The sequence below is a fragment of the Somniosus microcephalus genome, unplaced genomic scaffold, assembly GCF_052327205.1.
Source record: "Somniosus microcephalus isolate GS21.2 unplaced genomic scaffold, FLI_Smic_1.0 unresolved_chr1, whole genome shotgun sequence".
NCBI classification, from domain to species: domain Eukaryota; kingdom Metazoa; phylum Chordata; class Chondrichthyes; order Squaliformes; family Somniosidae; genus Somniosus; species Somniosus microcephalus.
The window spans coordinates 157,404,632-157,424,786 of NW_028225179.1; the positions used below are offsets into that span (position 1 = coordinate 157,404,632).

A 20,155-nucleotide genomic window follows, 5' to 3' on the forward strand; every position below is an offset into this window, starting at 1 on the left:
CCTTGAAAAAGTGCAACATCCCCACCGACACCTGGGAATCCCTGGCCCAAGACCGCACAAAGTGGAGGAGAAGCATCAGGGAAGGTGCAGAATACCTCGAGTCTCTTCACCAGGAGCAAGCGGAAGCCAAGCGCAGGCAGCGCAAGGAGCGCACATCAACCCAAGCACCCCACCCACCAGCCCTTTCAACCACCGTCTGCCCCACCTGTGACAGAGTCTGTAGGTCCCGCATTGGAATCATCAGTCACCTGAGAACTAATATTTAATGTGGAAGCGAGTCATCCTCGGTTCCGAGGGAATGCCTAAGAGAGAAGAGATTCTGAATGAGGTGTCCCCACATTCCCCACATCAGCAATCCCCACACTCGCCCCATGTATGGATAGCACAGTAACCATGAGTGAAGACCTAAACTGTGCTCTTCACTCCCAACGGGACAAGCTTCCAGTGGACTCAGGGCACTAGGACAAGCAGCCGGAGCAATTTGGGGGTAAAGTAGTGACCTGGTCCCACACCAACCAATAGGTACCCTACCGGGTTTTACAAGGCCCTAATCGCGGAGCTTACTCTCCCCCTACTGAAACCCCGCACCATGTGCTGGAGACAAGGACACAGACACACTTAACTTAGTCACAATCAGGTTAATACATATGGACAGAAAGGTCATCTCCATTGCTAATCATAGCAAAATAAATCTCTCCTCGATGCAGAGTAGAAAATACTGGCCAATATCATAAACTTGATATCTTTGGCCTGGTCCATCCGAACCTACAGGCTTTATACGGGGCCGCATATGGAGGCAAAACACCAGCGGTTATTCAATGTGATGCACCATTGTCATACCTCTACCCTGATACTCTCCCTGAATGTGTAAGAGACATTTGTCTGGGGCGACTGGACTGATTCCTCAAGACAATTGAGAGAATAAGCCTCAGTGACACTTTCAGGAAGTGGATTGCAATCCAGTGCTTGCTCCCCAGGTCCACAGTGAGCACCAGCTAACTCCAAACCCCTCACCACTCCTCCCTCAACAGGCAGAGAAAGCCTCGCTCCCAGGCTTCCTGTCCAGACCTTGGTCACGGACATGAGTTTGACACACAAGGTGGAGATGGATCAGGAGATGAGTATTGTAGAGGAGGAAAGGTTCAGCTGGGAAGGGCGGTGTTTCCTGTTGCTGAAGTGTGCAAAGTATCGATGGGTTCTGGAGGCTGTGGTTCATCTGAGGGTCCCTGTGTTGGTCATGTTCGGGGAGCTGACATTTTCAGCTGACCAGTTGAAGGCGATGCTTTTTAGAACATGGATTTGGTGCGTGAATAACACTTTAACTCCATTCAGGCCCACTTTTAACCACGTTCATTTGCAACTACTTAGTACTAAAAGATGCTGTCTATGATATTTTTATGTATAACGAATCAAATTATGAGATATAAATCAGGCCAAAGGAACTTATATGAGTTTTACCGGTGTTAATGGAATCCAGCATTTCACTCCAAACTGCGTATAGTAAATGGCCGTTGAATTTTTCGATAGACAGGGTGGTATCTACTAATGTCAGTTTATTATCGTCATCGCTAATCCTGCAAATATCAAACAATTGGTTATAAATTGACCATAAACACTTTCCTGAGCTATTTTACCAAACTGTGCAGAGTTTCAGTAAAGAGCATGGCCTACCTCCTCTTCTGACGAGTTTCTTCCTGAAATAAATAAAACACAATCTGAGTTGACAGAGACTGAGCGTCTATATCGGGACAGCAGAAATTACACCCAAATTGTTACAAGCTGCTGATAATTCCCAATTCTCACTGCTGCCCACACACAGGTAGAAAGAGGATATTACAAAAAGGATATAGAAGCACAGGAGAACGTATAAAAGAGATTTACAAGAATGATACCAGAACTGCGAGGGTACAACTAACAGGAAAGAGTGAACAGGAAAGATTATTCTCTAGAAAAGGGAAGACTGAGAGGAGACCTGAGCGAGGTCTTTAACATTATGAAAGGATTCGATGGGGCAGATGTAGAGAAGATGTTTCCACTTGTGGGGAGTCTAAAGCGAGGGGTCATAAATATAAGAGAGTCAGTAATGAATCCAAAGGAGAATTGAGGAGAAATCTCTTTACTCAGAGAGTGTTTAGAATGTGGAACTCGCTACCACAAGTTGAGGAGAATAGCACCGATGTATTTAAAAGGGAGCGAGATCAGTACATGAGGGAGAAAGGAACAGAAGGATATATTGATAGGGTGAGATGAAGTAAGGTGGGAGGAGGCTCGTGTGGAGCATAAACACTGACATTGATCTGATGGGCCGAATGGCCGGTCTCTGTGCTGTAAAATTCTGTGTAATTCTATGAGCGGCATATTTGAAAACAGGCCATCAGAAATTACATGAAAAATTATTAAATGCTTCTGATAGAAACAGGATATAGTTGAAAAATCTTATTAGAGTATCAGATACTAGAAATCAACACCAGTGTCACTCCCAGACACAGTGCCTCTCACACCCACCCTACCAGACACACCCACACACTCACAACATGGGACTGGAACTGGATTGGAATGTGAGTTTCAGGAGATTATTAAACTTGGGCACCACAGAAATAATTACAGACTAAATATCAAGATCACGGCAACTCATTCCCGGGGAGGTTGCAGGTATTCCCGGGATCCTGTAGATTTTGTGGGAGGTCGATTAGTTCGGTGAAAATAGCAGATCCGCCCAGAAATGGAGAAAACAATCGATCGGTTTAAATCAGTGACGAATTATTGGGAAAATGCTGCATTTATTTCAAAATTCTCGCCCGTCATTTTGTGACTGTGAACTTTCACTGAACTAAACTGAAATATAATCCTCACCTTCAGAAATGTCAGCTCGTCTTTTTGCTCCATCTGTTTCTGCAACTTTGAGAGTTTCTCCTGAATAGAATTTAAATTCTCTTGAATTTCTCGGAGGTTTTCCTCCATTGTTTCTAGAATCTTCCCCTCTTGTTCCCTGAGATCTCTGATTAAACGCTGCTCTTTCTCACTGAGAATCTGGTGTATTTTAGCGAACTCGGATGTGATGCAGGTCTGCAGACTGCTCGACTGTTCCTACCAAATGAAATGTGAAAAATAATACGTTTTCCGCATTAAAACAAAAAAAAAACGAATCAAATTTCGAAAATCAGCACAGGGAGATTTACCCTAATTTCGGAAATCTTCTGTTTCTGCCGTCGCTCCGTGTCCAGAACCGCTGATTTCTTCTTTGTGAGAGAATCTAAGGAAGATTTCAGCTGATCCTGGGATTGGGAGAGAAAATCACAGAATAAAAGTGTTAGACCATGAAAATGTGATAAAATAATCAGGTGATCAAATCTGTTCCCTTTTACCTTGTAGATTCCAACAGCTTCTTTAATGGGCATGAAGCGGTGCTCTCTGTGTTCCCGCGCATCTCTACAAACCAGACAGATCAATTTCTTGTCAGTTTCACAAAACAGCTTCAGTTCTTCCTGATGTTCCTCACAGTGAAGTTTACTTTCCTTCTCTTTCGGATTCAGCTTTAATTTTCGAGCTTTCTCGGCCAGATTCGCTAAGGCCCGACTGGCTCTGAGGTTTCTTTCCGGAAACTCCTCTCTACATTCCGGGCAGGAGTTTGTCTCCTTCTTTTCCCAACACTGTGTGATACAGGAGCGGCAGAAGTTGTGCCCACACTCCAGTGAAATCGGATCGGTGAAGAAATCAAGACAAATGGGACAAATTGTCTCCTCGGTCCAACTCTCGGCCTGCTGTCTGGAAGCCATGTTCACCCTCAGCACTTCCTGATTCAAACCGCTTTCAGTTTCGATGTTTTTCTGCTGCCGAACACCTTCAGTTCGGCGAGTTCAGCCTATCAGAGCACGGAGGGGAATAATTGAACCCTGGCCGGGAGGGTGAAGGTTCCTGGAGTGTGGGCAGTGGGGGGAGGGAGAGAGAGGGAGGGAGGAGGCGGAGATGGGCGGGATCGAGATTCCAGGGCACTTTGCTCCAAACCGAACTCACTGCCGACTACAAACCCTCTGGTGACACACGGTGTGAGATAGAGATCCATAAACTGAATTGTGTTAATGATTGCAGCCGCTCACCCTGAAACACAAAGTGCCACAAATGTCAAGGAGTATTTTAGATGACAGGTACAGAGAAGATCTTTCGAGGGATTGAAGCATTGAGGATCGATTTTATCTGCTAGAAAGAAAGACTTGCATTTATATAGCGCCTTGGAAGGTAGGAAATGTAACCCCACTATTTAGGAAAGGAGGGAGAGAGGAAACGGGGAACCACAGACCAGTTAGCCTGACATCAGTAGCGGGGACAATGCTGGAATCTATTATTGAGGATGTGGTAACGGGGCACTTAGTAAATAACAATAGGATTGGGCCGAGTCAACAGGGATTAATGAAAAGGAAATCGTGTTTGACAAATCTGTTCGAGTTTTTTGAGTTATAACTAGCAGAATAGAAAAGGGGGAACCAGTGGATGTGGTGTATTTGGATTTTCAGAAGGCATTCGATAAGGTGACACATAAGAGGTTATTAAACATGGGATTTGGGATAATATACTAGCATGGATTGAGGATTGGTTAATGGGCAGAAAACAGAGTGTAGGAATAAACGGATCATTTTTGGGTTGGCAGGCTGTAACTAGTGGGGTACCACAAGGATCAGTGCTTGGGCCTCAGCTATTCACAATCTATACCAATGATTTGGATGAGGGGACCAAATGTAACATATCCAAGTTTGCTGATGATACAAAGCTAGGTGGGAATGTAAGTTGTGAGGAGGATGCAAGGAGGCTTCAAGGGGATACAGGCAGTCTAAGTGAGTGGGAAAAAACATGGCAAATGGAATATAATATGGAGAAATGTGAAGTTATCCACTTTGGTAGGAAAAATTGAAAAGCAGAGTATTTTTTAAATGGTGAGAGACTGGGAAATGTTGCTGTTCAGAGGGACCTGGATGTCCTTGTACACAAATCACTGAAAGTTAACATGCAGGTCCAGCAAGCAATTAGGAAAGGAAATGGTATGTTGGCCTTTATTACAAGAGAATTTGAGTATAAGAGTAAAGACGTCTTACTGCCATTATATAGGGCCCTGGTGAGACCACACCTGGAGTATTGTGTACAGTTTTGATCTCCTTAACTAAGGGAGGATATACTTGTCATAGAGGGAATAAACGAAGGTTCACCAGACTGGTTCCTGGGATGGGGGGATTGTCCTATCAGGAGAGATTGAGTAGACTAGGCCTATATTCTCTAGAGTTTAGAAGAATGAGAGGTGATCTCATTGAAACATACAAAATTCTTACAGGACTTGACAGGGTAGATGCAGGGAGGATGTTTCCCCTAGCTGGGGAGTCTAGAACCAGGGGTCACAGTCTCAGAATAAGGGGTCGGCCATTTAGGACTGAGATGAGGAGAAATGTCTTCACTCAGAGGGTGGTGAATCTTTGGAATTCTCTACCCCAGAGGGCTGTGGAGGCTCAGTCATTGAGTATATTCAGGACAGATATCGATAAATGTTTGAATATTAAGGGAATCAAGGGATACGGGGATAGTGCAGGAAAGTGGAGATGAGATAGAAGATCAGCCATGATCTTATTGAATGGCGGAGCAGGTTCGAAGGGCCAAATGGCCGACTCCTGCTCCTATTTCTTATGTTCTTATGTTAAGATGCAGTGGATTTTCTGTCGAGGCCGGGTCCTCCCAGGAAACTCCATAACACAGGCCCCTGTGCTCAATGGGTCCTTCCCAGGGACACTGGCCCAGAAAAAACATCAACTGATGTTGGAAGGCCTTGGAGTGTCAACTTTCCTCCAATATTAGGAGGAATTTCTTTACATGGAGATTGGTGAGAATGTGGAACTCGCTGCCTCATTGGGTGGTTGAAGTTGAGAGCATTGATGCATTGAAAGTGAGGCTTGAAATCCAAGATGACTTTATACTGTACAGAATGTATTTGGAGCTTGTTTCGTATATGTTTGAGTAAATGAAGTTTGTTTTCGGAAATAGAAAAGATTCTCGAGTTATTCAAACTGTGTGTCGGGTATTTTGGGTCTGTGGATTCACATCTCAGGCAGTGCTGCCCTCCCAGTCCCTGAGACGCTGTTTGATCGCAAGTCTGTCATTGTTACAAAGTGCATTACTGCCACCTGCTGGCAGGGTATCAGTGCTGCAGGAAAGAATTCCCCATTAAAAACGGCCCAAGAAGCGGTGACTGTCTCTGAAGGTTCACAGGCACGGTGGGCCGAATGGCCTCCTTCTGTGCTGTATCATCCTCTGATTCTTATGTATTCTTATACCTGGATCTGATCAAATCCACCTTCTCAAAATTGATTTCATTCAATCCCATTGTTTGATTACACGTTCCAAGGCCCTCATTGGGAAAGATTAGCTGGAAAATGCCACATTAATATCCACAATCATGTGGGAAATATACACACATTAGGATTCGCCATTAATGTGTAAGGTTTGATATATGCTGCAGTATTTGAATTGCCCGACATAAACCAATATGATTGACACCAAGGCATTGTTGTGCCCACAGAGCGAGTTCAGTCGAGTAATGGTGGAGAACAAGTGATTGGAGAACTCGGGAACTGAACAGGATCGCTGTCAGTCTTGGTCTCAAGACTCTGTCTTGGGCAAGTCAACTCCAGTCTGCTGCACTCCTGGTGTGTCGGTTCTTCTGGCGAATATCGCGATGTCATTCACTCTGCGGGGCAAAATGTGTGTCGCTCAACTCTCTCTGCGGACCTGGTTAGACTGGACAGAGGCTCATAGGGTCACGGAGCTCTGTAAGATCGCTTGTGAGAGCCGGACTTTCCATCTCAAATGTGTCCTTATTTATTTCACACTCCCGTTTCCTGAGTTCACTGTTAACTCCCGCCTTTGACTCTAACATGACATCTACTCGTCTGTCTCTTCCAAACGGCCGCTTATGAGCAGCTCTGATAATGTAGTAACAACAGGAAATGCTGGAAACACTCAGCAGGCCAGACAGCCTCCCTCGCTCGGGGTCAGAGAGGGGAAGGTCAGAGGGGAGAGTGAAAACACAGCAGGGGGTGAGATTGGAAGAAGGGATGGGGTCAGAGGAAAGTGAAGGGGAAGAAGGTTCCGGAGGGGCGCTGGTGTCCAAGAGTTGTTGAAGCTTGTGATCCTTGACATCTGAAAGGAAGAAAACAAGTTTTTTGTTGAAGTGCCGGATGAAACATAGAAACATAGAAGATAGGAGCAGGAGTAGGCCATTCGGCCCTTTGAGCCTGCTCCGCCATTCAATGAGATCATGGCTGATCATCCAAATTCAGTACCCTGTCCCTGTTACTGTTAATAATGGACTCCAACATTTTGCCAACCACAGATGTTAGGCTAACTGGTCTATAGTTTCCAGCTTTTTGTCTACTTCCCTTCTTAAATAAGGGTGTTACATTAGCAGTTTTCCAATCTGCCGGGACCTTTCTGGCAGAGAAAGTTAATAGAGGTATTTAAAATCATGAGGGGTTTTGATGGGGTGGATAAGGAGGAACTGTCTCCTCTCGCATGTGGGTCAGTAACAAGCGGACACAGATTCAATGTAATTGGCAAAAGATCTAAAGGGTTGTTATCATCTGGAATGCACTAACGGACAGGGTGGTGGAAGCCGATTCCACAGGAACATTCATCAGGCAATTGGACATGTCATTGAAGAGAACTAAAAGCTGGGGTGTGGGACTGAATGGGACAGAGCTTTCAAAGAGCCGGCACAGGCACAATGGGTGGAACGGGCTCCTTCTGTGATGTAAGATTCCATGGTTCTGGTCCAACCGGTCATTGGATTGGGTCATTTCTCTAGTGTCCGGGAAAGTCTTCCTGCACCCACTCCCCGCACTCACTCTCCCCCTCCCCCCCGCTCACTCCCCCTGCTGGTGCAGTCGGGAGAGCAGGAGGCCAGTAACTGGTGAGTTTAAAAGCTCACCTTTCGGGGGCTTTTTCTTTCACAGCTGGGGCAGTCGGGAGAGCAGGAGGCCAGTAACTGGTGAGTTTAAAAGCTTACCTTTCGCGGGCTTTTTCTTTCACAGCTGGTGCAGTCGGGAGAGCAGGAGGCCAGTAACTGGTGAGTTTAAAAGCTCACCTTTCGGGGGCTTTTTCTTTCACAGCTGGGGCAGTCGGGAGAGCAGGAGGCCAGTAACTGGTGAGTTTAAAAGCTCACCTTTCGGGGGCTTTTTCTTTCACAGCTGGGGCAGTCGGGAGAGCAGGAGGCCAGTAACTGGTGAGTTTAAAAGCTTACCTTTCGCGGGCTTTTTCTTTCACAGCTGGTGCAGTCGGGAGAGCAGGAGGCCAGTAACTGGTGAGTTTAAAAGCTCACCTTTCGGGGGCTTTTTCTTTCACAGCTGGGGCAGTCGGGAGAGCAGGAGGCCAGTAACTGGTGAGTTTAAAAGCTCACCTTTCGGGGGCTTTTTCTTTCACAGCTGGTGCAGTCGGGAGAGCAGGAGGCCAGTAACTGGTGAGTTTAAAAGCTCACCTTTCGGGGGCTTTTTCTTTCACAGCTGGGGCAGTCGGGAGAGCAGGAGGCCAGTAACTGGTGAGTTTAAAAGCTCACCTTTAGCGGGCTTTTTCTTTCACAGCTGGGGCAGTCGGGAGAGCAGGAGGCCAGTAACTGGTGAGTTTAAAAGCTCACCTTTCGCGGGCTTTTTCTTTCACAGCTGGTGCAGTCGGGAGAGCAGGAGGCCAGTAACTGGTGAGTTTAAAAGCTCACCTTTCGCGGGCTTTTTCTTTCACAGCTGGTGCAGTCGGGAGAGCAGGAGGCCAGTAACTGGTGAGTTTAAAAGCTCACCTTTCGGGGGCTTTTTCTTTCACAGCTGGTGCAGTCGGGAGAGCAGGAGGCCAGTAACTCTTATATAGGTGGAGCAGGTAAAGGCTAGCTCAGACAGTAAATGGGTGACCAAAAGGCAGGGTAAAGGCAGGAAGGTAGTGCAGGAGTCACCTGCGGTCATCTCCCTCCAAAACAGGTTTACCGTTTTGGGTACTGTTGGGGGAGATGACTTATCAGGGGAAGGCACCAGCAGCCAGGTTCAGGGCACCATGATTGGCTCTGCTGCACAGAAGGGCGGGAAAAAGAGGGATAGGGCTATAGTGATAGGGGATTCAACTGTAAGGGGGATAGATAGGAGTTTCTGTGGCTAAGACCGAGACTCCAAGATGGTATGTTGCCTCCCTGGTGCAAGGGTCAAGGATGTCTCGGAGCGGGTGCAGAGCATTCTGAAGGGGGAGGGGGATCAGCCAGTTGTCGTGGTACATGTAGGTACCAACGATGTAGGTAAAAAGAGGGAGGAGGTCCTACAAGCTGAATTTAGGTAGTTAGGAGCTAAATTGAAAAGTAGGACTTCAAAGGTAGTAATCTCTGGATTGCTACCAGTGCCACGAGCTAATAAGTTTAGAGAGAGTAAGATAGATAAGCTAAATACGTGGCTTGAGCAGTGGTGCAAGGGAGAGGGATTTAAATTCTTGAGGCATTGGAACCAGTTCTTGGGGAGGAGTGACCTGTACCAAGGGGACGGTCTACACCTGAACTGTGAGGGAGCCGATGTCCTCGGGGTAATATTTTCTAGGGCGGTTCGGGAGGATTTAAACTAATTTGGCAGGGGGATGGGAACCTAGGTAGTGGAAAAGAGGGAAGTCATATGAAGTCAGAAATAGATGGTAGAAAGGTGAGAAGCAATAAGCAAAGGAGAGAAACACAAAGGGCCAAACTAATTCATAATGAGAGTGTGAAAAAAGCAAGCCTGAAGGCTTTGTATCTTAATGCTAGAAGCATTAGGAACAAGGTGGATGAATTAGTTGTGGAAATAGAGGTAAACAAGTATGATTTGATTGGGATTACAGAAACGTGGCTGCAGGGTGGGCAAGGCTGGGAACTTAACATCCAGGGATATACAATATTTAGGAAGGATCGGCAAAAAGGTAGGGGAGGTGGGGTAGCATTGCTGGTAAAGGAGGGGATTAATGCAATGGAAAGGAAGGATATTAACTCGGATGAAATGGAATCTGCATGGGTAGAAATGAGAAATAGCAAGGGGAGGAAAACGTTAGTGGGTGTGATATATAGGCCTCCAAATAGTAATATGGAGGTGAGGGAAGGCATAAAAAGGGAAATTAGAGAAGCGTGCGATAAGAGCACAGCTGTCATCATGGGTGACTTTAATTTACATATTGATTGGACTACCCAAATTAGTAAAAATTCTGAGGAGGAGGAATTCCTGGAATGTTTTCGGGACGGTTATCTGGACCAATATGTCGAGGAGCCGACTCGAGATCAGGCCATTTTAGACTGGGTATTGTGCAATGAGAAGGGACTTATCAGCAATCTTCTTGTACGAGGCCCCTTGGGTCAGAGCGATCATAATATGATCGAGCTCTCAGTCGAGATGGAGAGTGAGGAAATTGAATCAGAGACTAAGGTCCAGAACTTAAATAAAGGGAATTACGAGGGTATGAGATGGGAATTGGGTAAGATTGATTGGGTGGTGTTTCTGGGGGGATTGACAGTGGATAGACAATGGCAAGCATTCAAAGATAGAATGGAAGAATTCCAGAACATGTTTATACCGGTTTGGCATAAAAATAAACCTAAAAAGGTGACTCAACCGTGGATAACGAGGGAAATTAGGGACAGCATAAAATCAAAAAAAAGGGCATATCAACTGGCAAAAAAAAGCACCAGACTGGAAGATTGGGGGCAGTACAGGATACAGCAAAAGAGGACAAAGGGATTAATCAGGAAGGGGAAAATAGAATACGAAAGTAAACTTGCAGCAAACATAAAGACAGACTGCAAAAGCTTTTATCGGTATATCAGGAGGAAAAGACTGGTAAAATCCCAAGTCGGTCCCTTGCAGTCCGATTCGGGAGAATATATAATGGAGAATAAGGAAATGGCAGACCAATTAAACTCATACTTTGGTTCTGTATTCACAAAGGAGGACACAAATAACCTCCCAGGAATATCGGCAAACATAGGGACTAATGAGAGGGAGGAGCTGACAGAAATTAGTATCTCTAGGGATATGGTGTTGGGTAAGTTGAGGGGACTGAAGGCCGACAAATCCCCGGGGCCTGATAAACTACATCCTAGGGTACTTAAGGAGGTGGCCCTGGAGATAGCAGATGCTCTAAGGATCATCTTCCGGAACTCCATTGACTCGGGAACAGTACCCGTGGATTGGAGGGTAGCTAATGTTACCCCAATATTTAAAAAGGGGGGTAGAGAGAAAGCAGGGAATTATAGACCAGTAAGCCTTACATCGGTTGTGGGCAAAATGCTAGAGTCCATTATTAAGGATAAAATAGCGGAGCACTTGACAAATGGGGAAAGGATCGGACAGAGTCAACATGGATTTACAAAGGGTAAATCGTGTTTGACTAATCTGCTGGAATTTTTTGAGGAAGTAACTGGTAAAATAGATGGGGGAGAGCCAGTGGATGTGGTGTACCTTGACTTCCAGAAAGCCTTCGATAAGGTTCCACACAAAAGATTATCATGCAAAATTAAGGCTCATGGGATTGGGGGCAAAGTATTAACGTGGATAGAGAACTGGCTGGCGGATAGAAAACAGAGAGTTGGAATAAACGGCTCGTTTTCGGAGTGGCAGGCAGTGACCAGCGGGGTGCCGCAAGGATCTGTCCTGGGACCCCAGCTGTTCACAATATATATAAATGATCTGGATCAGGGAATTGGATGCAATATTTCCAAATTCGCTGACGACACTAAACTAGGAGGAGGGGTGGGCTCTGATGAGGATGTCAGGAGGCTACAGTGTGATTTGGACAGGTTGGGGGAATGGGCGGATACGTGGCAGATGCACTATAATGTGGATAAATGCGAGGTTATCCACTTTGGGGGTAAAAACAGGAGGGTAGATTATTATCTAAATGGCAATAGATTGGGAGATGGGGAAGTGCAGAGGGACCTGGGTGTTCTTGTGCACCAGTCACTGAAGGAGAGCATGCAGGTGCAACAGGCGATTAAGAAGGCAAATGGTATGTTGGCCTTCATATCAAGGGGGTTCGAGTATAGGAATAGGGATACCTTACTACAGCTGTACAAGGTGCTGGTGAGACCGCATCTGGAGTATTGTGTACAGTTTTGGTCGCCCCATCTGCGGAAGGATGTTCTTGCCATGGAAAGAGTGCAACGGCGATTCACCAGGCTGATACCTGGAATGGCGGGAATGACCTACGAAGAGAGATTAAATAGCTTGGGCTTGTACTCACTGGAGTTTAGAAGATTGAGAGGGGATCTCATCGAAACATATAAAATTATGGCAGGCCTGGACAGGCTGAATTCAGAGAGAATGTTTCCAATGGCCGGGGAGCACAGAACCAGGGGCCACAGTCTAAAAATAGCGGGCAAATCATTTAAAACAGAGATGAGGAAGAATTTCTTCACTCAAAGAGTGGTGAGCCTGTGGAATTCCCTGCCACAGAGGGCTGTGAAGGCTAATTCAATAAATATTTTCAAGAGAGAATTGGATATATTTCTGAAGGCTAAGGGGATTAAGGGTTACGGAGAAAAGGCGGGGACGGGGTACTGAACTGGTAAGATCAGCTATGATCTCAGACGAAGATCAGCCATGATCTCATTGAATGGCGGAGCAGGCTCGAAGGGCCGAATGGCCTACTCCTGTTCCTATCTCTATGTTTCTATGTTTCTCCCCCCGCTCTCTCTCCCCCCCGCTCACTCTCCCCCTCCCGCCCGCTCTCTCTCCCCTCCCCAGCTATCTCTCCCCTCCCCAGCTATCTCTCCCCTCCCACGCTCTCTCTCCCCGACCCCGCTATCCCTCTCCCCTCCCCAGCTATCTCTCCCCTCCCACTCTCCTCTCCCGCTCTCTCTCCTCTCCTGTTCTCTCTCCCCTCCCCACGCTGTCTCTCTCCCCCTACCCCCGCTCTCTCTCCCCAGCCCTCTCTCTCCCCAGCCCGCTCTCTCTCTCCCCCGCTCTCTCTCCCCTCTCGCTCTCTCTCCCCTCCCCCCGCTGTCTCTCTCCCCCTACCCCCGCTCTCTCTCCCCAGCCCACTCTCTCTCCCCCCCCGCTCTCTCTCCCCTCTCGCTCTCTCTCCCCTCCCCCAGCTCTCTCTCACCAGCCTGCTGCTCTCTCTTCCCACTCACCTCGCTATCTCTTCCCCCCCCCCTCTCTCCCCTCTCGCTCTCTCTCCCCTGCCCGCTCTCTCTCCCCTGCCCGCTCTCTCTCCCCTCCCCCCGCTGTCTCTCTCCCCACCTCCATGCTGTCTCCCCCCACCCCACACTGTTTCTCCCCTCCCCCGCTGTCTCCTGTGGTTCTCTGGTCTTTATCTCCGGGCGCTGCTTCCACTGCAGCGCTGATTTGGGGCCGAAAACGACGTAAATCGACCCCTAGGTCATAAACCCTGGAGTGACAGCAGATTCCATGAACACAACCCAGAGCCCGGGTGGTCACTTTAAAAAGGGAAGTGTTTGAATAAATCACAACAAAAAACTAAATCATTGACTGTGTTATTTTAACTTTCCCCCAGCTCCAGCCTCTCTGACTCTGGATCCGAACACAGCGAATCCCCGGCTCATCCTGTCTGAGGACCGGACCAGTGTGAGACTCGGAGACAAACTGCAGCCGCTCCCTGACACCCCAGAGAGGTTTGATCGCGGGGCCAGTGTCCTGGGATCGGAGGGATTCACATCAGGGAGACACTACTGGGAGGTGGAGGTGGGGAACAAGACTGTGGGTTGTGGGAGTGACCCGAGAGTCTGCCGGGAGGAAAGGGGAAATCAGACTGAGACCTGAGACCGGATACTGGACTGTGTGGCTGTTTCTCGGAAGTGACTATGTTGCCTTCGCCTCCCCCTCATGGACCCGCCTCACCCCAAGTGTGAAGCCCCGGAAGATCGGGCTGTACCTGGACTATGAGGGCGGACAGGTGTCATTTTACAATGCGGACAACATGTCCCATCTCCACACTTTCACCCACCCTTTCACTGAGGGAATCTTTCCCATCTTCAATCCGGGATCAAGTGATGACGGGGAAAACTCCGCCCCGCTGACAATCCGCGGGTTTAAAGGTCACTAACAGGTCCATCCCATAATTTCACCCTGCCTCCTGCCAGCTGCAAACTGATGGGCGTCGGTCTCAGTCACAGGTGGTGCGGATGGTCCAAATGTCACCTGAGGTCAGGGCGGCTACAACCCAGTGACAATGTCTTGTTGGTGAGATTTGTTTGTTTAATCAGTGCAGGGGAACAAACTCGTGGCAACTGCTCCAGAGACTCCTGTAAAATTAAATAAAAACCGCAGCCTGAGATCCACGCTCCACGCCAGGCACCACCACATGCACGCTCTCCACCTCTCCCTTCAGCAGCACCGACTCACTCTATCTCAGAGCTGGCCTGGTCCACAGTCCCACTTCATCCTTTGCCTCATCCGCAGCTTTAACAAGAAAACATTTTATCTTCCTTTCAGGTGTCGAGGATCGCGAGCTTCAACAACTCTTAGACACCAATGCCCCTGGGGATACTTCGTCCCCTTCACTTTCCTCTGACCCCCCACCCCTTCTTACAATCTCACCCCTTGCAGTGTTTTCACTATCCCCTCTGACCTTCCCCTTTCTGACCCTGAACGATCAGTCCTCAGCAAAGGCCTGAGCTTCATCCCCTTACGAACCACCTCAACGGATTTCAAGAAGTGAACAGATTTTCATGACCAACATTTATTCACGTGTTAAGGATTGATATCTCGATGCCTGTGTCGTGAGCAGCATTACTGCGAGAGAAGGATTTTTGGTGAAGCGGCCAAAAGATGAACAGATTCAACACCTCCGTTCAGTCCGTAAGGGTGACCCCGAGCTTCCGGTCGCCTGTCATTTTAATTCACCGCTCCATTCCCACTCGGACCTCACCATCCTTGGCCTCTTGCATTGTTCCACGGAAGCTCAATGTAAACTCGAGGAACAGCACCTCATCTTCCGATTAGGCACTTTGCAGCCTTCCGGACTCAATATCGAGTTCAACAATTTCAGATCATAACCTCGGCCCCTATTACATTTTTACTTATATTTTTTTCCACCCCTTTGTTTTGGGTCTTCCCTTCCCCCCCCCCCTTCCTTTTTTTTCTCTCTCCCACATGGCAGCTGTCTCTCATCCTGCCAGTACACTTCACACCTAATCTGAGCCGTCTTTTGTCTCCACTGTCCTATTACCATCTCGTCTGGTTTTGAATACCTCTTAATGTCTCTTTACTTCTTTTGTTCTATCACAGCCCTGCCTTCGATCTATTTTATTTCCTTTCCAGTTCTGAAAAAGGGCTTCGACCCGAAACGTCAACTCTAATTTCTCTCCACAGATGTTGCCTGGCCTGCTGAGTTTTTCCAGCATTTTCTGTTGTTATTTCAAATTCTGGTCGTGGTGGGATTCATCCCTCGCCCCCACAGAGACTGGAGCCTTAATCAAGCGCCTTAGACCACTCGGCCACACCTTCAGCTGCTTTCAGTTTTAAAAATCTTTAGTGCTGATTGAAAGCTGCCTTTCTTGTTGATTGCCCTCTGAATCGAGGGTTGTGCATTGAAAGATGGAAACAAAAGGAATTTTTAAGCACCATTTATGCAACCAGCTGGCCGAGTGGTTACATTATTGGATTGCTAATCCATTGGGCTCTGCGTGCATATATGGAGTATAAAGTAGGGAAATGTGAGGTTATTCACTTTGGTAGGAAGAATAGAAAAACAGAATAATTTTTAAATGGTGAGAAACTTTCAAATGTTGGTGTTCAGAGAGATTTGGGTGTCCTCGTGCAAGAAACACAGAAAGCTAGCAAGCAATAAGGAAGGCAAATTACATTTTGGCCTTTTTTGCAAGGGGGTTGGCTAATAAGAGTAAGGAAGTCTGGCTACAATTGTACAGGGCCTTGGTGAGACCACACCTGGAGTACTGTGCACAGTTCTGGTTTCCTTATCTAAGGAAGGATATACTTGCCTTGGAGTCGGTGCAACGAAGGTTCACTGGACTGATCCCTGGGATGAGAGGGCTGTCCTATGATGAGAGATTGTGTAGAATGGGCCTATACTCTCTGGAGTTTAGGAGAATGAGAGGTGATCTCATTGAAACATATAAAATTCTGAAGGGGATTGACAGGGTAGATGCTGAGAGGTTGTTTCCCCAGGCTAGCGTGTCTAGAACTAGGGGGCATAGTCTCAGGATAAGGGGTAGGCCATTTAAGACCGAGATGAGGAGGAATTTCTTCACTCAGAGGGTTGTGAACCTTTGGAATTCTCTGCCCCAGAGGGCTGTGGATGCGAAGTATTTGAGTATATTCAAGACTGAGCTAGATAGATTTTTAGCCTCATGGGGAATCAAGGGGTATGGGGATCGGGTGGGAAAATGGAGTTGAGGTCGATGATCAACCATGATCTTATTAAATGGCGGAGCAGGCTCGAGGGGCCATACGGCCTACTCCTGCTCTTACTTCTTATGTTCTTATGTTACATTCTCGCAGTTATTGCATTTAAGATTTGACGTATTGTGTCCTTTATTCAATAGACCCACAAGTCCTGAGTTTGAGTCCATTCGGAATTTCCATTGGATGGTTTTGCATTGCTGGCTCACCGCTGTTTGCTCAAATCAGCAAATTGCTGAGATTGTGAACTGTGAGCTGTGTGAAGTATCGGTCAAAGTGTATAATGATGACCTGGTAAAGCGAGTATCTCTCCACAGATGCTGCCTGACCTGCTGAGTGTTGCCAACAGTTTCTGGTTTTAATTTTCTGCTTTAACTACAGCAGTTTTCCTGACAACACGCAACTTGCCTCAAGGGCGCAGCTCCGAGCACTACCTTCTTGTGATCTTCTCACACACAAGGTCGCTCTTTACTTCCCTACACATGCACTTTAAAGTCTGCCAGTTCCGAGCACAGCGTCCTGCACTCCGGGCAATCAAAAGACCTTTCGCTCATTCCTCCTTTTTCATTTCTCCTCTATTCTTCTCAATCGCCCCCTTTAACAGACCTATTCAGATCAAGGCGGAATGTGAATAGTGACACAACTTACCTCTGGCACTATTATTGCCCTTCTCTTCACTTGCTATGTTCAATGTGAATATTTTCTTCCCCATTCTGTTGCAGTTTTTACACTCTTGGTTTGCCTTCTGGTTTTGAAGCCATCTGAATTCTGTGTCATTTACCGTAATTTACCTTTTTCTCTTCTGGATGAATTGTTTTTTAGTTCCGTTGAACCAGGCTGGACTGTAATGACGCTCAGTACCTTTGCTTTGCATGGGTACACGTTGATCCATTGCATTCAGAATCACCTCCTTGAAGGAACTCCACAGAACAACTACAGCAACAACCCCCACATCTAGTTTAAACATCCAAATTCAGTACCTGGTCCCTGCTTTCTCCCCATACCCCTTGATCCCTTTAGCCTTAAGGAATATATCTAACTCCTTCTTGAATATATTTAATGAATTGGCCTCCGCTGCCTTCTGTGGTAGAGAATTCCACAGGTTCACCACTCTCTGGGTGAAGAAATTCCTCCTCATCTCAGTCCTAAATGGCTTACCCCTTATCCTTAGACTATGACCCCTGGTTCTGGATTCCCCCGCCATCGGGAACATCCTTCCTGCATCTAGTCTATCTAGTCCTGTTAGAATTTTATAAGTTTCAATGAGATCCCCTCTCATTCTTCTAAATTAATCGACTCAATCTCTCTTCATACATCATTCCTGCCATGCCAGGTATCAGTCTGGTGAATCTTTGCTGCACTCCCTCCATGGCAAGAACATCCTTCCTCAGATAAGGCGACCAAAACTGCACACAATACTCAAGGTGTGGTCTCACCAAGGCCCCGTACAACTGCAGCAAGACATCCTTGCTCCTGTACTCGAATCCTCTCGCTATGAAGGCCAACATACCATTTGCCTTCTTAACCACCTGCTGCACCTGCATGCTTACCTTCAGTAACTGGTGCACAAGGACACCCAGGTCTCGTTGCACTTCCCCTTTTCCCAATCTATTGCCATTCAGATAATAATCTGCCTTCCTGTTTTTGCCACCAAAGTGGATAACCTTGCATTTATCCACATTATACTGCATCTGCCATGCATCTGCCCAATCACCCAACCTGTCCAAATCATACTGGAGTTTCTCTGCATCCTCCTCACAGCACACACGCCCACCCAGCTGTGTGTCGTCTGCAAACTTGGAGGTATTACATCTAGTTCCCTTGTCTAGATCATTAATATATATTGTGAATAGCTGGGTTCTGAGCACCGATCCCTGTGGTACTCCACTAATCACTGCCTGCCACTCGGAAAAAGACCCGTTTATTCCAACTTTTTGCTTCCTGTCTGCCAACCAGTTCTCTATCCAAGTCAGTACCTTACCCCCAATCCCATGTGCTTTAACATTGCACGCCAATCTCTTACGCGGGACCTTATTGAAAGCCTTCTGAAAGTCCAAATACACCACATCCACTAGTTCTCCCTTATCTATTCTACCAGTTACATCCTCAAAAATTTCCAGTAGATTAGTCAAGCATTATTTACCTTTTGTAAATCCATGTTGACTTTGTCCGATCCTGTCACTGTTTCCCAAGTGCTCTGCTATTACATCTTTTGTAATAGACTCTAGCATTTCCCCCACTACCGATGTCAGGCTTACCGGTCTATAATTCCCCGTTTAAGTAGTGGGGTTACATTAGCTACACTCCAATCCATGGGAACTATTCCAGAGTCTATAGAATTTTGGAAGATGACCAGCAATGCATCTACTATTTCTAGGGCCACTTCCTTAAGTACCCTAGGGGACGGGTTTAATCCCTGTATGGGTCATCAGCAGTTTATTTCTTACTTTTTAGGTGTCTCCTGACATTGAAATTCCAGACTTTACAAAAAATCTACACAAACTGTCAGGGGGAAGTTATTTTGAGTAACATCCATTTCACCTTTGCCCTGGGGCGGAGTAACACATCTTTCAGTTTATTTGTCTTTCTTCGGTTTGCTGATATACGTTTAACTGGCGGCCTGTTCCCGTTAATGGTCACAAGCAGTAACAGACAGACAGAGCGTGTCTGACCGCCCCGAGATGTGTAAAAGGCATCAGTTTAGGACAAATGCTTACCCAGCACCGAGAGAGAATAAACCAGAGAAAAGGGCAGAAGGAGGCAGAGAAATAAAAGCTAAATACAGACAATAGAAATAGTTCCCATCCTTGATGTCTGTCTATTCAAACCCAACCCTTCAGTGGCAGAAAAGAGACTTAAGTTTAAATTGGTAAGTTCGAGAAAAGGACCCAAAGAAAGAGGCACAACATATCTAATACCCGCCGAATCCCAACTGACCTATTTCGGCCTCACATCAAAGTGATTTTCGCGTCATTCTTTTAAAGAAACTCGAATCCCTCCTGCTGATTAATCAGTCCGGGGGAATGGGACCCGGCCAGATCTCGGAGCTCAGGTTATGTTAATGTTCTGCTGACCTGTTTATAAACATCTAAAGCTGACCCACCAGGGGAGACCTCACAGGGTTGGACACGGAGTGAAGTATACTGAAGTTTTTATAAGAAGTTACAGAGCACAACATGTGTGTAAAATTCCCCGTTGTTTTCCCGGCACTGATGCGCTGTGAAGGGAGAGACTGGCCCGAAGTCCCACTGAGCCGCACTGACGGTGAAATGATATGATGTTCAACGAGAGAGAGATAAGAGTCCAGAATCATGGAGAGATTTTCTGATATTGTTGTTCAATCTCATTTACATCAAACTCTCTGGCGCGGAATTCAGAGCTGGGGACCGCCTGTAAAATCAGCAGCAAAAGCAACCGCCCAACGTGGGGCTCGAACCCACGACCCTGAGATTAAGAGTCTCATGCTCTACCGACTGAGCTAGCCGGGCCGGCCTGCAGCTGTGCTCCCTGTCTGTCTTTATCAGTGAATCGAATGGCCAAAGCCCGATTGACAGACGGATTCCTCTCACTGACCGATCATAAAACTCAGATCTTCTGTTATTTCACCTGCTAAGATCAGCCATGATCTCATTGAATGGCGGTGCAGGCTCGAAGGGCCGAATGGCCTACTCCTGCTCCTATTTCTTATGTTCTTAAACATTAATATCCATTTTGCTCAGTATTTATTTCTCTCTTTTTTATTCTGTTCGTGCTTT

The 20,155-nt window shown here is 46.9% G+C and overlaps 1 protein-coding gene, 1 non-coding gene and 1 pseudogene across 3 annotated transcripts in view; 1 reads left to right on the plus strand and 2 right to left on the minus strand.

The window, feature by feature from the left end:
• Positions 1-3,923, minus strand: part of LOC147096333 (zinc-binding protein A33-like) — a 37,441-nt pseudogene extending 33,518 nt beyond the window's left edge. The window contains exons 1-5 of the transcript XR_015074599.1: positions 3,366-3,923; positions 3,180-3,275; positions 2,854-3,087; positions 1,672-1,694; positions 1,459-1,574 (exon numbers count right to left, since the gene is read on the minus strand). The product of XR_015074599.1 is annotated as a zinc-binding protein A33-like (transcript). The remainder of the gene's footprint in view (positions 1-1,458; positions 1,575-1,671; positions 1,695-2,853; positions 3,088-3,179; positions 3,276-3,365) is intronic.
• The window catches only part of LOC147096328 (E3 ubiquitin-protein ligase TRIM69-like), a 240,911-nt gene extending 226,829 nt beyond the window's left edge, over positions 1-14,082 (plus strand). Inside the window, 2 exon segments of the mRNA XM_085973806.1 lie at positions 13,534-13,735; positions 13,737-14,082. Coding sequence (XP_085829932.1) covers positions 13,534-13,735; positions 13,737-14,082 — 548 coding nt within the window.
• Positions 14,083-19,815: 5,733 nt separating this feature from the next.
• Positions 19,816-19,888, minus strand: trnak-cuu (transfer RNA lysine (anticodon CUU)). The gene has a single exon. It is a non-coding gene; the product is annotated as a tRNA-Lys (tRNA).
• Between the last annotated feature and the right edge of the window lie 267 nt (positions 19,889-20,155).